Source organism: Sorex fumeus, unplaced genomic scaffold (genome assembly GCF_029834395.1).
Source record: "Sorex fumeus unplaced genomic scaffold, SorFum_2.1 ptg000008l, whole genome shotgun sequence".
NCBI lineage: Eukaryota > Metazoa > Chordata > Mammalia > Eulipotyphla > Soricidae > Sorex > Sorex fumeus.
In genome coordinates this window covers 14,345,001-14,363,000 of record NW_026606065.1, presented here as the reverse complement: position 1 = coordinate 14,363,000, position 18,000 = coordinate 14,345,001, and the positions used below count along the sequence as shown (strand labels likewise).

The 18,000-nt window shown below is 38.5% G+C and overlaps 1 protein-coding gene across 2 annotated transcripts in view; it reads right to left on the bottom strand.

The window, feature by feature from the left end:
* The window catches only part of COL9A1 (collagen type IX alpha 1 chain), a 104,171-nt gene that overhangs the window by 12,829 nt on the left and 73,342 nt on the right, over positions 1–18,000 (bottom strand). For both annotated transcript variants that reach the window (XM_056109616.1, XM_056109620.1), the window contains 8 exons: positions 11,364–11,417; positions 10,699–10,770; positions 10,144–10,179; positions 9,092–9,136; positions 8,300–8,332; positions 4,832–4,978; positions 4,546–4,600; positions 2,115–2,303 (listed from right to left, as the gene is read on the bottom strand). In XM_056109616.1, the coding sequence (XP_055965591.1) occupies positions 2,115–2,303; positions 4,546–4,600; positions 4,832–4,978; positions 8,300–8,332; positions 9,092–9,136; positions 10,144–10,179; positions 10,699–10,770; positions 11,364–11,417 (631 nt within the window). The remainder of the gene's footprint in view (positions 1–2,114; positions 2,304–4,545; positions 4,601–4,831; positions 4,979–8,299; positions 8,333–9,091; positions 9,137–10,143; positions 10,180–10,698; positions 10,771–11,363; positions 11,418–18,000) is intronic.

The following is an 18,000-nucleotide window of genomic DNA, read 5'->3' as shown; positions in this document are numbered from 1 at the left end:
TGGACTTCAGGAGAGTTCTGGTACTAACTCAGTGTTAAGCTCTACCCCCAAATATGAAGACTTCTTTTTAGCCAAAGAAAGCTATGATTTTTAGAGCCCCTCCAAAACATTCCTTTTCTTTTTTTTCTTTTTCTTATTTTTTTTCAAAACATTTCTTTTCATTTGCAGTAGGAAAAAGAGTGATTCACACAGGCATCAAGCTCTATCGGAAGCACCTGGCAGTTAGTGGCAGACAGCTGGGTTCCACCTCCAGAGTTTCTGATCCAGTGAGTCTGGGGTGGACTGGAGAATGTGCATTCCTCAAAAGACTCCAGGTGATACTGACACTCCAGGGACCACTCTTTTAGAACCACTGCTCTAGCACAGAAGTCTTAACCTGCCAGCCCATGGATGGGAGCTAGTCTGCAGTAGGAAGACTGGAAACCAGTGATCTATCACAGTGGTTATAAATGCAGTGGCTATAAATGGTTATGGACCAGGATGCAAGTAGATGTTGGCCCACAGGTGTTAAAAGGTTGACGACCCTGTTCTAGTATGAATTTTGAAAAGAGTGAGCAGTCATCCATGGGCTCGGGCACAAGCAAACTGTTGCAACCAACAATACACCAGATTGGAGTAGAGAGAGGGAGAGGGGGTGTTTTATTGTGGTTTTTTTTTTTGGTAATTTTCAATTTTATTTGACTTGCCATGATCAGTACAGCTAATAATAAGGTTTCCTGTATATAATATTCTATTATACCCTCTGCCTGAATGGGCACTTTCCTCCACCATGGTCTTAGCATCAGCAGAGTTTTTTAAAAGTGATTTAGAGACTTACTAGGGGCTAACTATTCAGAGAATATCTTCAACATGAGTCTCTGAACCATAGCTAAAAGTAAAACAAAGAGTAAAACAAAAAAGTAAAACAAAGGACTAGCTCTATGATTCTTCCAGAAACAATATCTAGTTCAATATTTGATTTTGGCCGTTTCTAAAAATTCTGAAATCGTGCCAGGTTTACAAGAGACCCCAATTAAGGCTCATTTCTTTACATGCACCACTGCACATGCCAAAAAAAAAATCAAATGTAATTAACAAAATTGTTCCAGCTGAGGGTGTTGTGAGCCAAATGCATCAGCAATTCGTTTATAGATCCAAAAAGTCAGCTCACTTGCCCTCTGACTATTCATACCATAATATTTACCCTACAGAGAAGTACACTGTTTTGAAAGAAAAAATATCTCGTTCGTGTCCGATGGCACAGCTTTCTGAAGTTCCCAAATATCTCTGTCAAGACGTAGAAACTCTCCCACTTTATTTGGTTCTTTCTGTCAATTATCCAAAGAACATACACACCCCAAGTTCCTATACTCATCTTAACTAGAAAACACCACCAGAGGAAACACTACCTAACATTACACTCACAACCCTGCTTCTCTGCACAATGCTAGCTACAATAGCTACTGTCTTTAAATAAAAGAGGAGATAATTCACACTCTCATAGGTTGAAGAAGGAATAAAGATTGCATTTCAAAACTACAAAAGGAAATCTACAAAAACTATACAGTGAATACCACTTTTTGTGTATATTTATTTACACTTGGGGACCACACCCAGTGTTGATCAGGCCTTACTCCTGGCTCTGTGTTCAGGGATCTCTCCTGGAGGTGCTTAGGGAACCATTTGTGGTAGTAGGGATCAAACCAGGGTCTGACAGATACAAAGGCCATAGGTCCTGTATTATCTCTCTAGTCCCAATAGTGTCACTTTGTAAAAGAAATTTGAGGTGGTTCCAACTCACGTATCTTTTTTCTTAAGCCCTGCTAACAAAATTCTGTTAGTTCAAGTAACAAGTATTCTAAGGATGGTTGGCATCATTGAAAGGGTTCTCCAGTGATTTTAGCATCTCAAAATAATACATAGTTGAATGGACTTTTACCACATCCTGTGATGTTTATTTGACGATTGACTGGGATAAAGTATAAGAGAATGATAATATCATTCTGGCAGTACTTTTAATATACTGCTTGTTATACACCCAGGTCAAGAGAATATCATGCAATAGTCCTTGTAAAATACACACACATATCTGAAAAGGTAAGTTCCTTCATTCCCATCTGCACAAAAAGGCTTACCTTTAGGACCCCTCAAACCAAGAGCACCAGGTGGGCCTTTCATGCCTGGTAGGCCCCGAAGGCCCATCTGGCCAGGGAAACCATTCTCTCCTGGGGGCCCGGGGGGGCCAGGGGGCCCAGGCTTGCCAGGGAGGCCGGAGGCTCCGGAGTCAGGACGCTTGAGGCTAGCAGCCATCTCAGCAAGATGCTCTAAAGAAATAACAAAACAACCCAAAACTGTCAGAACATGAAACTGATTCAGAGAAGCTTTTCAGGTGCTTTTTGGTTTTTTTATTTTTAGCGTGTCACGAGAGCTTTAAAATTGATGAGGAGAAATGAAGAAATCTCATTGCCTCCCCCCCCACACCATCCCAGTATCTTCTGCCTCCGGATCTCCCCCCCCCCCCCGCCCCCCCCACACACCTCCCACCCCCAATCACAAGTTCTTTTTTTTCTTTTCTTCTTCTTCTTCTTTTTTTTTTTGCCAGCAAAAACTGCTGTTTTATTCCACTCTCCCTAGATATATTTGGCCCTGCCAATTTTAAGACAAAGGGAGAAGGATCAAACAAAAACCAAAAAATCCCTTTAACTACAGGGCTTTAGGGTGAATGGTGTCCTAAAAAGATGAGTGTATTGCCTGAATCCTAGCCTGGTATCTGAAAACTCAGGATAGGAAGAAAATGAGCTTCTTCACAATGAGAAGTCGGTCCAGAAGCTTTTTAAATCCAAGGACAATATCCAGAATTATTTTTGAGATGTCACTTGAGAACTAGCTTTCCATTTTAGTTTGAAGATATTAAGCAAGCTGAAATATCCTGAGAATTCATGACTTCTTATAAATTCTTCCTCTTGAAATTTCTTTTAAAGCTTGTAATAGCAGACATTAAAAATATTCTGCTTCCTGAGAATGATCACAGTCTGTCTTAAAAATGAATACCTGTGGATATTTTCTGAAACATTTAATTGATTAAGAAACATCCACCAAAACCATGGAGATAAAGAAAAATTTCCTATTAAAATACTCTAAGGGAAATGTTCAAATGTAATTTTTTTAATGTCATAGGGTGTGAAGAAAGATATGAATTTAAAACAGATTTCAAACTAACATTGTAAACCTGTTTAAATGCAAGTATACATTTGCCTTAGGTAAGTAGGAATTAGCATAGAAACATTAATTTTCTAAATATATATGCTTAAAGTTCAAATATCTTTCAGGACAAAATGTCTACAAGATTAGCTTTCAAGTGAATTTGTTCATAATAGAGTTGGTTCCAACAAGAATAAGATATTTGTCACAAGACCCAACATTACAGTGTATCATGTACTTCTTTACAGCTTCATTTTCTGAGTAATTTTAAATAGAGACAATTCTAAAACAGTGATGACAAATAACAATTGTAGAACTACCGATAAAATTAGAGGAGGGGCTGGAGCAGTAATACTGCAGGTAGGGCATTGCACATGACTAACCTGGTTCGATCCCCAGCATCCCATATTGTCCCCAGAGCATCATCAAGGGTAATTCCTGAGTGCAGAGTCAGAAGTAACCCCTGAGCAGCACCAGGTGTGACTCACAAAACCAAAAGCCAAAATAATAATAATAATAATAATAAAAACAAAATACACTGTCCTCCCGTTGTTCATCGATTTTGCTCGAGCGGGCCCAGTAACGTCTCCATTTTGAGACTTGTTAGTGTATTTGGCATATTAAATATATACATAACAAATATATCAAATACATCATGGGGAGTTTGCCAGGCTTTGCCGTGAGGGTGAGGTACTCTCAGTAGCTTGCCGGGCTCTCCGAGAGGGGCGGAGGAATCAAACCCGGCTCAGCTGGGCTGGCTGCACGCGCTCCAGCCCTTCGATAATAATAATAATAATAATATAAAAAGAAGAAGAAAAAGAAAGAAAAATGGGAAAATACATAGTTTTGGTAAATACTACTAATTTTTCCCCATGTGGCACAGGATATCCCATGCCTCTTATAGGCATATTGTCTATCACTTAATATGTAATCTATAGTGGGAGCCTAGATCAGTGCTTGGTATGCACTAACTGGCAGTGTTGAGAGGGTAAGAGGGGGAAGAAAAGCTTGAGATATCCAAAAGGGAAAAAAAGTGTGTGTGTGTGTGTGTGTGTGTGTGTGTGTGTGTGTGTGTGTGTATGAGAGGGGAGCAGAGAGAGATAGAGAGACAGAGGCAGAGACAGAGAGACAAAAAGAGAGACAGAGAGAGAGAGAGCACTTGGAACGGAACTTTCTTGGAAATGAACCTTATGGAGTGAGAGGAACGAGGCTAACTCAGAAAGGAGAAAGCAAATATTTTTCTCTCAGCCTATGCTTTCTTGTAGATAGCAGCAGCAGAATTGGCTATAACAGAATTGCTATTATTATTGCTCAAAACCTTCCAACTTTGAAGCAGACTGAGTCCAGCCCTTATGATTTATTTACCTTGCATGACTCTCAGGCAAACCTGCTTAATGTGCTGATCTGTCGGTGCTCGACCCTGAGATGAAAAAGGAAAAGCGAATTTATACCATAAAGAGGCCTTTGTGAACCGACAAACGAACAGACTGGGCAAGGAACCAAGTGACTTTCCAAGAGACTGTGTGGCACACACTATTGAGAAGCTGAGGTTGCCGTCGGCACCCGCCCCCACCACATCCTACCCCCTGCCAGCTCTAGTGTTGTGGGATGAAGATTCCAGAGGGAGCGCACAAGGACTGTGGAAACTCACTGGAGGACCCTGGATGCCAGGAAGGCCAGTAGCACCCTGTTCTCCCTGCACGCCTCGAGGTCCAGGCGGTCCCCGGAGTCCTTCCACACCAGGAAGGCCCCGAACACCTTCAGGCCCCCGCAGGCCAGGCTCCCCTGGGTTTCCCACCTGAAACAAAACAGCGAGCGCACTGTTAAACCAGGGCTCTAGACAAGGAATGCTTCTGTTTAACATGAATCCATGCTCTATACAGGAGTTTGGAGATTTATTACATTTTGATCTGCTAAGAAGTGTTCATTCTGAGATTATAAACCATCAAGCTAAAGACACATCATGTCCTCCACCAATTCACCAAGGTCTTAACTTGTCTGTTCAAGTAAACTTTAAAAAGTTTCTTTTTTGCATAAGAATGAATTCAAAATATCAACTGGAATAATATATTTTGAAATCATAGTCTTCATACTTTAAGCCACTTGCTAACAGTTTAAACACACTGCTTGTTAGTTTTTTAATAAAGCTTGTTAACTTTTTCTGATCAGAAAGAAGTCATGAGTTCTTATATAAGGATGTATAAGTCACCAAAACATAATACTACAATGTCTCAAGAAAATTATCTTGTTGCTATAATATTTTTGGAGGATTTAAGGGTCAAATGTATTTAACATAAATTAAACAATACATTTAAAAAGTGCAGAATGATTCATTTAAGTTCACGCATTTAAAATTCTGGAACAAAATAATTTAATACTGTATGTTTTATGGGAGTTAAAAATATAAATGCTTAAAAACATAAATAATAAACTGCTTCCTTAGCAAAAAAAATATATCACTTAGATTTTTTACAGCATAATCTCTAAAAGCACTTTTTAAATAATTATATACAATAATGACTTTAAAAGAGACACTAAATTGATTCATTTTTGTTAAACTACCTCTCTTGAAATTTGACATAGTAGTACAGTGTGCTGTTGTTTATAGAATAACAATGAGAAGATAAAGGAACAAGAAGCAGCAAGGGAATGCTAATGTTCAAGATATGAATGTTCATAAGGCAACCTAATTTGCTTTTTCTTCATATGCAACATTTATCTAGAAAGGCCTAACTCTTTCAAACATTCAAGTCTTTTAAATGAAGAAAAGGTGATGAAGCAAGGCTTTCAGCAGACATATCTAAAAAATGATCAGCACATGGACTTTTTCCAATTTCTCTTTATGCAAAAAAAAATAAAGATTTTCATCTAAGTCACTTGTCAAAGTTGCTTCTATGATGAAATTCTGGCTTAACAGACTTCCTGAAAGGCAGAGTCATAGGAGAGGTAAGGATTTGCAACAGACAGTTCAGAATTGTCAGGAATCTAGTGTGTAAAACTATATAAAAAAATTATTTTCTTTTGCATTGCATTGCCGGAATCAGACCCAGAGCCCTCAGATATGCAAGGTATGTGTTCCACTTCTGAGACACTCTCCAGCCCAAACCTGTAACAATTTTTAAAACGATTCAAAAGAGAAGTCAAATGAATTTAGAAATGCTCTTAAGAACTGTCAGAAAACAATGGAGACGAAATCAAAGTACAATCTCTTGCTGGCAATATTGCTAGAGTTTGAAAAATTGCTGGAGCCAAAAACAGGACTTTTTTAATGAAGCAATCAAGAGTCAGGAGTTGATATGGGCCCCAGGCCTTTGGGAAACCATCCCTCAGTTAGGTATTTTGATATAGAAACTAGATACAGACTTCACTTACTTATCAAGTCTGTCTTTGCTAATCTCAGGGCAGAAAATGAGAACACTGGGGCTGAAGAGGTAGTACAGTGGGTAGGGTACTTGCCTTGCAAGCACCAGATGTAATCCCTGGCACCCCAAATGGACCCTTGAGCCCTACCAGGACTGATCCCTGAGCGCAGAACCAGGAGTAGGCCCCAAGCACTGCTGGTTGGCACTGCTGGTTGGGTCACCCACCTAGCCTCCCCACCCCCACAAAAAAAGAAAAGAAACTGAGTCTTTCTCATTGCTCCTAAAGATGGGAAAATATAACACAGTAGTATCACCTGGGTAATGTCAGAGAAGACTGGGATAGTATGGGAGGTAATAAAGTGAATTGATGCTAAACACTCATATTTAAATGAAATTAACTTATCTTGGCCATTACAGTGTTTGTTCACTTTTTAAATTTAGATCTTGAATTTTTACTCTCAATTATTACCTATTACTAGATAGTGAAATAAGATTTCTATTCCCATATTTATTCAAGTTTTTATTTGTATTTTTCTCAATCTTAAACCATTTCTGTCAAAGATTGTAGGCATAAAGATGTTTCTTGCATCTTGAGATGGCCATAGAGTGCCCAGAGACAGTCTCTACCTCTCCATCTCGGTGATGTGTTAAGAGCTCAGGGTTGGGACTTATAACCACAGGTGGGTAGGCTCTCCTATAAAAAAGTAAGATTGAGGATGAGTCTAAATACTTAAATATTGGTGAAGGCACTAAATGTAAGGAGAAAAAGAGTATTCCAGAGTAGTAGAACAGTACAAGGCATTAAACATCATGTCATGAAAGAACAGTGAAGAGATAAAGTTCTAGATATGAGGTTGACAAGGTGAGGTTGTCAAGACAAGACAGAAACCACACTTCATGGAAGGCTTTTTATACTTTGCTAGGAGTCTAATTTTATTCTCTGAAACATTATGCTTGGAGGACTTTAAGCAAAAGAGGGATAAATAATGGGATTTTTCTTACAGTTTTCATGAGTATACAGTTTTGGACAGGGACAGAAAGAAGAAGGAAAGAGTCCAGAAGAGGAAGGACGTGGAAATGAACTGAGATGTGAGAATAGTGTCATTAGACACAGAGGTCCAAGCTTGATCTTTTCTATTTGATCTTTGCTCTTTTAATTATCCCCTATTTCTTTATTGTATTAGATATTCCTTTCAAATTATAAATCATCCCTGGTTTGCTAATTAGATTTATAATTCTGAATACATCTGATCTCTAAGGACACCAGTTTCACTTCTAAGAAATAAAAAACATGATAAACCTTTTTCTGGTACTAATAAGTCTCTATTATGTTTTCTTACACACTATGCTTCTATGTACTTCCAAAAGTATAACACACAAGAGATTAAGAAAATTACTGAAATATTTGCAATGGTATAACTACTACCAAATTAAATTATACCTTGATTGCCAAGAAACATGTCAGTTTTAAAAAAAAAGACCCACATGTAGAGAAAATTAGCTTGCAATTCCCATTGAGCTATATATAAGATGAAAAGAAAAAGTTCTATTAGAGTTGTTAGTTCAAAAGGAAGAAGCTTTGATGAAATTGATGGTTGTATCATTATTTTTACTAATTCTTTACTTTAAAAATTAAGTTAGGCATTCATTTCCTTTAAGTCAATTTTTTATGATTTTTAATTTTATAGGTTTCATGAAACCAAGTAATACATTTTCTATAGTTTTATTAATTTTTTTACTATTACTGTTATACTTACAGATCCCTTTGAGCCAGGTAGTCCTACATCTCCCTAAATCAATATGACAAAAAATGTTGTTAGAACATATTCATATTCATATTCATCCTGAATGAGGTCTACATTTAAAATCACGAAACAATTCACCATCTGGAACAATGACTTCCAAGTGATTATAGCCAACATCATCCATTTTGGATAATTTCTCCTATTTTAGTTTACTTAACTGGAATCTCAGGGAGGGGGCTGTTTGTTAGTTTATATAAGAAATATCTTTTGGGTGGGGCTGGAGTGAAAGCACAGCAGGTAGGGTGTTTGCCTTGCACGTGGCGGACCTAGTTTCGATTCCCAGCATCCCATATGGTCCCGTGAGCACCGCCAGAAAAAGAATTTTTTTTTGCTTCTTTTGGGTCACACCTGGCAATGCTCAGGGGTTACTCCTGGCTCTGCACTCAGGAATTACTCCTGGCAGTGCTTGAGGGACCATACGGGATGCTGGGTTGGCCACATGCAAGGCTAACACCCTACCCACTGTGCTATCGCTCCAGCCCCTATATAAGAAATATCGTAATCTTTAAAGGCAACAAGAACAACAGTGTCAGAGAAAAGAAAATTTGTTTCTCATACAGTTCAAAATCAGAGTTTCCTAATAATGGTGGGAAGCCGACCCTCTGGTGGAGGGTGTGATATTGATACACTGTATGCATAAATCTTATAATCTTATCATTAAAAGTTGTATAAATTACACTGACTAAAATAATATTTTTTTAAAAAATTATTAACTCCCAACAACCAAAAAAAAAAGAGTCTTACAAAATCGCCCCTTTCTCCTGCTTCACCTTCTTCACCAGAGGCACCCTAAATTTAAGGTTAAAAGACATTTTTGAATTTTTAATTCAAATTTAATTCAAACTCAAATACCAATCTGCATTAATAAATATTCGTAAGTGCTCCCAGAATCACATAGAACTATGTGTTCTCAATGACTTTTCATTATAGCTATTGGTGGCTAGTGATATCAGTAGATTAAAGAAAAGCCTAAAAGTAAAGGTGAGTTTCTAAATCTCACTAAAATTTAGGGTTAATGACTATACCCAGAAATTTTATAATTAGGTACTTGGGGGGGGGGGGGTAATCACAATCACGATCATCCTGTTATTCGTCGATTTCCTCGAGCAGGCACCAGTAACGTCTCCTTCTTCCTAGCCCTAAGATTTTAAAAGAGCCATTCCAATGCTCTTTCAGGATTAGGAGAATGAGACCCATCATTGTTACTGGTATTTGGCATATTGAGTACGACACGGGAAGTTTGCCAGACTCTGCCGTGCGGGCAGGATACTTTTGGTAGCCTGCCAGGTTCTCCAAAGGAAAAAATAAAATAAAAAGATGCCACGCGGCCGCAAATGCAGCCGCGCACTTCCGGGAGCTGGGTTTTAAAGTCTCTGTGTCTTGGCCGTTGATGGGACCAACGGGGGGCAGGGGGGTGTAATATTACAGTAAAAGTAAAGAGAGAGAGAGAGAGAGAGAGAGAGAAGTGGAAGTGGGTGGGGAACCTATTTGCATCGTCTGAAGTTTTGATATAAAAAAATTAAAGAGCAAACTTAAAACATTATTGTGTGGCTATGGAAGACTCCATCAGAGACAACCAATCAGCATGATAAGCAAAGAGAGAGCTACATTAAAGAGGAAAACAAGATCTAGTCTAGAAGATAGAAATATCATTAGCACCAGTTTATTTAAACAGTAGATACAACTATAGACTAAGCTAAATTCTAGGTTTCACTGCCTATAAAGCAGTTCAGGAAAAATTAGCTTCCATCTCTTATGTCACATGTGGTTGGTGGTATTCAAATGATAGCACCTACCTGTTCACCCTTGGGGCCAGGTTCACCAGCAACACCCTGTAAAAAAATTTTTATTTTTCAGTATTTTGAGATGTAAATAAATAAATCACTATTTCATGTCAAAGAAGCCAGTTCCCCCATTAGGCTGGTGAATAAGCAGAAGAGTGAAAAATGTGACACAAGAGAACTACCTCCTTTCTTCACCACAGAGTAAGAGTTAAATCCTGAAGAAATTCACAATTGTTCAAAAATCTCTGACAACTTGTGGGGTTCCCTGATCATATCCACATAAAATTGGACAAGTAGGAATGAAAAATGAAAACCAAATAGGAAGGGTTATTAAAACTGAAAATTTTACTTTTCTCAGCTTTTCTTGTCTGATAAATTATAATATTGATTTCTTGTCTTTTTTGACTCAGACTCAATTCTCAGTACTTTAAAATGTTTTTCTTGGGCTCTCTATAATAAATTCTAGGAGCATTTTCCCATTAGGCCGAAAATACGCCTGATTCCTCCACACAGTCGAAATCAACCTTCCAAATAAGGACTGTTCTAAAGCACTGCACACCACCTTACCCTGTCGCCTTTCATTCCAGGAAGTCCTGGTGGACCAGGTAAGCCGGGGAGGCCAGGACTCCCAACTGAACCCTGAAAAACAAACACGGGTCTTTGAAAACCACATAACCGCAATTCTGAACCACACATGGCCACTCTCAACTTTGGGTGTGTTGTATGCTGTCTAGACAAATGTGCTCTCGTTGATTGAACTCTATTCCTTAAAACTTGCCTTCTCCCACCACTGAGGAGAAAAGGGGCCAGTTTTTCTCTCCCTCCCTCCCTCCCTCCCTCCCTCTAAGGACCTCCAGATGGAGGTTTGTACTTTTTCCTCACCATGAGCTCTTTTTCAGCAGCCCACCAACGTCTCTTACTGTGTAAACAAGTTTTGCTAAAGAAATAAAAGGCAGCATTCACGTCCAACTCTCTCGGATTCCAAGAAAAACCAAAGACCTAGTGTAGCACTTAATGCCTCTGTCAGCTTTCAAATGCAACCTTCTGTGCCACGCTGATTAAAATTTGAGTGTCATGCTTTCACTTGCACGTATTCACGAAACAGGTGAAGTAAAGAATCATTAAATCACCCTTTGAACCATGGTTTTTCTTTTCTTGTTTATTTTTAAAAGTTTTCTTGTGTTTGGTGTGAAGCAAATAGCCTATTTCTGGAGAACGGGCATAGTACTCACCAGTTTACCTGGCAAGCCTGGAGGTCCTACTGGTCCTGTTTCTCCTCTGTGGCCCTGGAAGAGACACAAGCATGGTGATCAGCTAGATTTTCTGCCAATATTCAAAGGCTTAATTAGTATGTCAGTAAAATGACCCACCCAAGCTCTTTGTTTAACTGTTAGTCATCAAAGGATTCTCCCCATCTTTAATAGAAAGTAAAGTCCTTAATATAAAACACCTAAAGCTTCCTCAAGGTTCATCCTTTAGTGACTGTTTTAATACTCTTTGCTGGGATAACAGATCATTAGATAGAAATCATATCTGAAACCTCTATGTGAAATGCGACATTTTTAAAAATTTTTATTGGTGAAACACCATGAGGTACACTTGTAGACTTACAAATTTTTGTGCTTGGGTTTCAGTTATACAATGATCGAGTACCCATCCCTCCACTAGTGCCCATTTTCCACCACCACTAATCCCAGTATTCCTCCCACCCACCCCCATGTCCCCCATCCCATCCTGCCTCTGTGGCAGGGCATTCCCTTTTGTTCTCTCTCTCCTTTTGAGTGCTGTGGTTTGCAAAAGAGGAATTGAGTGGCAATCATGTTCAATCTATAGTCTACTTTCAGCATGCATCTCCCATCCTCGGAGGATCTTCCCGACACCCTTTATTTGATGCTACCTTCTCTATCTGAGGAGCCTTTTCCTCTAGCGTGTGCGGCTGGCCTCCAAGCCATGGAGTAAACCTTCTGTACTTATCTCGACTATTCTTGGGTGTTAGTCTCCTATTTTGTTTACCTTTCAATTATTATTGCACTTTCATAAAGATACAAATAATAAAACTACAAAAGTTTCTGAAATAAACTCTTTATCGTTCTCATACCAATATGTCTAAAAAAACCATGATTTCAGAAATACAAATTATCATGAAAATACATCAAATGCAACACTCTAATTTTATTTCGTGAGTCAATTTCAATTTTTCATTTTGAAACTCTTGGGCTAGAGCAATAGCACAGCGGTAGGGCGTTTGCCTTGCACGCAGCCAACATGGCCGACCCGAGTTCGATTCCTCCGCCCCTCTCGGAGAGCCCGGCAAGCTACCGAGAGTATCTCGCCCGCACGGCAGAGCCTGGCAAGCTCCCCGTGACGTATTCGATATGCCAGACACAGTAACAACAAAGTCTCCAATGGAGACATTACTGGGCCTGCTCGAGCAAACCTTTTGAGAAAATGAGACACACGAACTCTTCAACTTCTTTCCCAAGAACTTCGGTTTCATGCAATCTAACAGAAGCTTGTTTTATTTCTAACTCATGCTCAATTCATCTGATGACTGAGATTATTGTATAAATAATCACATCTTCTGAACAGTCTGTACAAATACAAAAGGGGCTTTCTGAATCTGCCCTTCCTCGCTTGCTTCTAATGGAGACACCCAGTGATGCCCAAAGAGAACCAGGTCCTAGCTCTAACTATTTGGCTGCCACCACCAGAATTATTCCCTCACTGTTTGGGGGATGCCAGGGCCATACTCAGCGGTACTTCAAGGCATATGTTTGCTGAGCATCAAACACAGGAACTCACACATACCGTAAATTTGCTCTGTTATTTGGGCTATCTCCCTGGTCCTGAGACTTAGTATTTCTTAAAATGACATAATAACTTACATTGTCACTGTCACTGTCCTCCTGTTGTTCATCGATTTGCTCAAGCAGGCCCAGTAACATCTCCACTGTGAGACTTCTTGTTACTGTGTTTGGCATATTGAATATTCTCGGTAGCTTGCCAGGCTCTCCGAGAGGGGCGGAGGAATCGAACCTGGCTCGGCCAGGATGGCTGCGTGCAAGGCAAACGCCCTACAGCTGTGCTATCACTCCATCAGTTTAATAACTTACATTAATGCTTATTATTTATAAATGCTCCTCATATATTCTATTATTTTATTATTATTATATTATTTTATTATTCTATTCTGATGCCTATGCTATTTATTCCTCTATAAGATGAATAAGATATAAAGATCCATAAACCTTCTGAAATTTAAATTTCACTAAAGGAATAAGAAATAGTTGCAAAATTCAAAGTATTTAACTATGATCTATATTTTTGTACCAGTCATTTTATATGGCTTAGTGGTTTTTCTAAAAGTGTTCCTAAATAATTTTTAAGTGTTCTTTATAATTTTTGAATAAAAATTATCTCTCTAGAATATAATTTAGGGATGAATATTGGTCTTTAACTCTGTGAGGACCATAGAACTCAGAGGCAGTAACCTGCAAAAACAAATACTAGTAGGATAAAAATTTTCCATAAAAACAAGCCCCTGTGAAAGATTCCTGAATTCATCTATGAATGCAAATATTGGGTACCACACCATTAATTTTGTCTAGCACATCAAGGTTTAAGGGACTTCATTATATCTTTTCTGTTGACAATAACACCAAAACGGCATCATGATTGCAATTCTAAATGTCACTGAGTTAAAATGACTGATTCTTATAACAATTAATAGTTTCTGTGGGGAAATAATAAATCATATCAGAAGAAAATAGTTCTTGACACAATCTTTAGTTTTCACTTCTAAATAGATGAACCCTTCATCACCTTATCAAAACTAACAATGATCATTACATTTGTTTCTCTTTCACAAAGCAAATGGTTAATTTCAAATAAAATATTGTATAATTTGTCATTTCTCCCTGGGGAGATTATGTTCAGTCAAAAACAAAATTTTCCTATCTGAAATATCACTTTCTCTGTCTTCTGCGAGCACTTATTTATTTCTTCTTCGTACCTCCAATCTCTGGAATTTCATAATACATATTTATGGGTGTGAGTCCCAGAAAAGAAAGTCTGTCTAGCTGAGTTTGTAAACCTAGGAATACCCCACACAGAGGTCTGGGGAAAGGACTATAAAATTATGGGCATTTTTTGGCACAAATAAATAGCATGTGGTTTCTCATTTTTATTTCATACCCATCCTATATCTCCTTGGCTACTTTAAAATGTCTCTATAGAAATCACCTCATTGTAGAGAAAACTAACACATGTATTTACAATTGTGATTTAATAGCTAAAATTAGGAACAGATTTTCTGGTGGCCCTTCTTGTGATTTCTATGTAATTTTAAAGCAGGCATATTATTTCTCTAAGCTCTGTACTTTATTTTTATCAAAAATGACATGAGCAATCAATACACAAATAGTAATCTCTACATTGTCTGGAAGTCATAATTGTGGCTTAGTAACCACAAACATGCCAATAAATGACAAATCTCTTATGTTTCAATAGCTGTGCTGATAACCATATTCTCAAATGTGGCAAGATAACAAAAGTTATGTTTTTTTTAAACAGGAAAATCTGAATTAGAAAAATGCCAAAATCCTATCATTTAAAACATGTGAGGATTCATGGTGTTTTAGATAATAATAATTTTGCTTATTTGTTTTTTATTTTTTTGGTTTGGGGGTCGCACCCAGCAAAGTTCAGGGCTTACTCCTGCCTCTGCACTCAGGGATCACTCTTGGTGGGCTCAGGGACAATATGAAATGCCGAGGATTAGACTCAGATCAGTCATGTACAAGCAAGTGCCCTAGCCATCATACCATCACACTGGTCTCCCCTTAGCAGTTTTTAAAAACCATATTTCTTTTTTTTTTTCCCTTTATTTTATTTTATTTTTTTTAAAGTTGTAGATTTACAATTTTTTGTGCTTTGGTTTCAATTATACAATGATCAGATACCCATCCCTCCACCAGTGCCCATTTTCCACCACCATGGATAATATCCCTCCCACCCCCATCCCCCCATCCCCCCTGTCTCTGTGGCAGGGAAATCCCCTGTGTTCTCTCTCTCCTTTTGGGTGTTGTGGTCTGCAAAAGAGGCATTGAGTGGCAAACATGTTCAGTCCATAGTCTACTTTCGACATGCATCTCCCCTCCTGGGAGGATCCTCCAAACATCCTTTATTTGGTGCTCCCTTCTCTATCTGAACAGCCCTTTCCTCTAGGATACCCGGCTGGCCTCTAAGTTATGGAGTAATCCTCCTGGTGCTGATCTCAGCTATTCTTGGGTATTAATCTCATACTTTGTTACTTTATATCCCCCAGATGAATGCAATCTTTCTATGTCTATCCCTCTCTTTCTGACTCATTTCGCTTAGCATGATACTTTCCATATTGTACCACTTGTATGTAAATTTCATGACTTCATCTTTTCTAAGAGCTACATAGTACTACATCATTGTGTAGATGTACCAAAGTTTCTTTAACCAGTCATCTGTTCTTGGGCATTCAGGTTTCTTCCAGTTTCTGGCTATTGTAAAGAGTGCTGCAATGAACAAACAAGTGCAGATGTCACTTCGACTATACATTTTTGCCTCTCTGGGATATATTCCCAGGAGTGGTATTGCTGGGTCAAATGGGAGCTCAATTTCTAATTTTTTGAGAATTGTCCATACTGTTTTCCAGAAGGGCTGAACCAGTGGACATTCCCACCAACAGTGAAGGAGTGTCCCTTTCTCGCCACATCCACGCCAGCATCGGTTGCTTTTGTTCTTTTGAATGTGGGCCAGTCTCTGAGGTGTGAGATGATATCTCATTGTGGTTTTGATCTGCATCTCCCTGATGATTAATGATGTAGAGCATTTTCTCATGTGCTTTTTTGCCATTCGGATTTCTTCTTTGAGAAAGTTTCTGTTCATTTCATTGCCCCATTTTTGGATGGGGTTGGATGTTTTCTTCTTGTGGAGTTTAACCAGTATTTTGTATATCCTGGATATCAACCCCTTGTCAGATGTGTATTCGGTGAATATCCTTTCCCATTCTGTAGACTGTCTTTGTATTTTGGTCACTGTTTCTTTGGAGGTGCAGAAGCTTCTTAGTTTAAGATAGTCCCATTTATCTATCTCTGTTAAAAACCATATTTCACAGTCTTTCTTTCACCAATTCATATCCTCTATACTATTCTTGTTCTATCTCCCTCATTCAGATTTTTATTCTTTTGAGCTAAGGTAAGACGAAGGATTTACAAGAATTGTTGTACTTATTTTGACCACCTTTATTTAAACTTCTGCTAAGTGGTTGTTACCAGAGTTTCATAAAGACATTTTTTTAACTTACTAATTATGTTTGTTATTGCCATTAGAATTTAGCTAGTTAACTTCAAACAGAAAAATCTACTACAGAGCTTGACTTGAGCAGTCAGAGTGAAGATGCTGATTTGAAAAGCAACAACAAAAAAATCCTGAGTTTCATGGCCAGGTCTGAAATCTGGTTCTGCCATATAGCTCTTAAAATCTGCTGGTAACTCCTGTCATGCAACGTAACGCCTTTGCTTCAGCTTCCTTATCTCCAAAATGTATATTAAAAACAGTAACCAACTCAGGGTAAGGGATGTGGCTCAGTCTTAGACACCTGCTTTGCATGTGTGAGGACCTAAGTTAAATTCCCAATCACCACCCGAAGAAAAAGATTGCTCGAGCGGGCCCAGTAACATCTCCATTGGAGACTTTGTTGTTACTGTGTTTGGCATATCGAATACTCTCGGTAGCTAACTATCTCATAGGTGATGAAGTGAAACAAAAATCTTAGAATAGAGTTTGTGTATAGAGAATACTAGAGACATTATAATTTTACGGGGGGTTGGTTGTTGTTTAGGTTTGGGCCCATATCTTGCAGTGCTCAGGTTTACTTGTGTTTCTGCACCAAGGGATATCTCCTCGAGGTGCTCAGGGAGACACACAGGTGCCAGGGATCGAACCCATGTCAGCAGCATTCAAAGCAATCATCCTACCTGCTGTGCTGTCTCTCTGATCTCATGATATATTTTTTTTTATCCAAGACTTTGTCCAAGGATAAAAGATACAGATCAAAATTTAAAACTAGTAATTAATTGAATGTTTTTTGTGTTTGTTTTGGTTCTTAACTTTCAACCTCTCAAGTCTTTTGTTTTGTTTTGTTCTGGAGCCACAACCAGCAGTGCTCAGGTCTTACTCCTGGCTCTTTACTCAGGGATCAGTGCCGAGAGTGACCATATGTGGTGCCTGAGTGTCTACTGCATGTACCTTACCTATTATCTATCACTCCAACACGTCAATCACTCTAGTCTTTAAAAGCACAAAAGCAATAAATTAATTAACTAACTAAATAAAATAAAATAAAAGCACAAGAGCATAAGATTTGTACTTAGCAAAACTTACCTTCATTTCTCAAGTTGAAGAATCTACAACATTGAGCACCAAGAAGGTACCTCCATCCTAAAGACTTGCTAGGAACTGCTTTGTAAAACCCTTGTCAGAATATCAGAAATTTTGGAATATTCTCTTTTAAAGAACTATTAGTCTTTTTTTAAATGACAGAAAATATCAACTTCATTAACTATGATTGTGGAAAATATGATTATTTTGTCTACCTAAACAGATTTTATTTCCTTGTACACTAGATCAGCATTTCTTCCCTAAGTGGGAGGCCACAGCACAGGACCAGAAGGCCAAATAATAGGACAATGGGCCCGGTCCACAGTAAGGAAACGTGTAGGAAGAGGGTCATGGTCAGAAAAGGGTTGAGATATACTGACCTCAATTATAATCATTGTTGCAGTTGCCTGATTACCCAAAATGCTAGCTAGCTGAAGAATGAACATTATCCTTCGT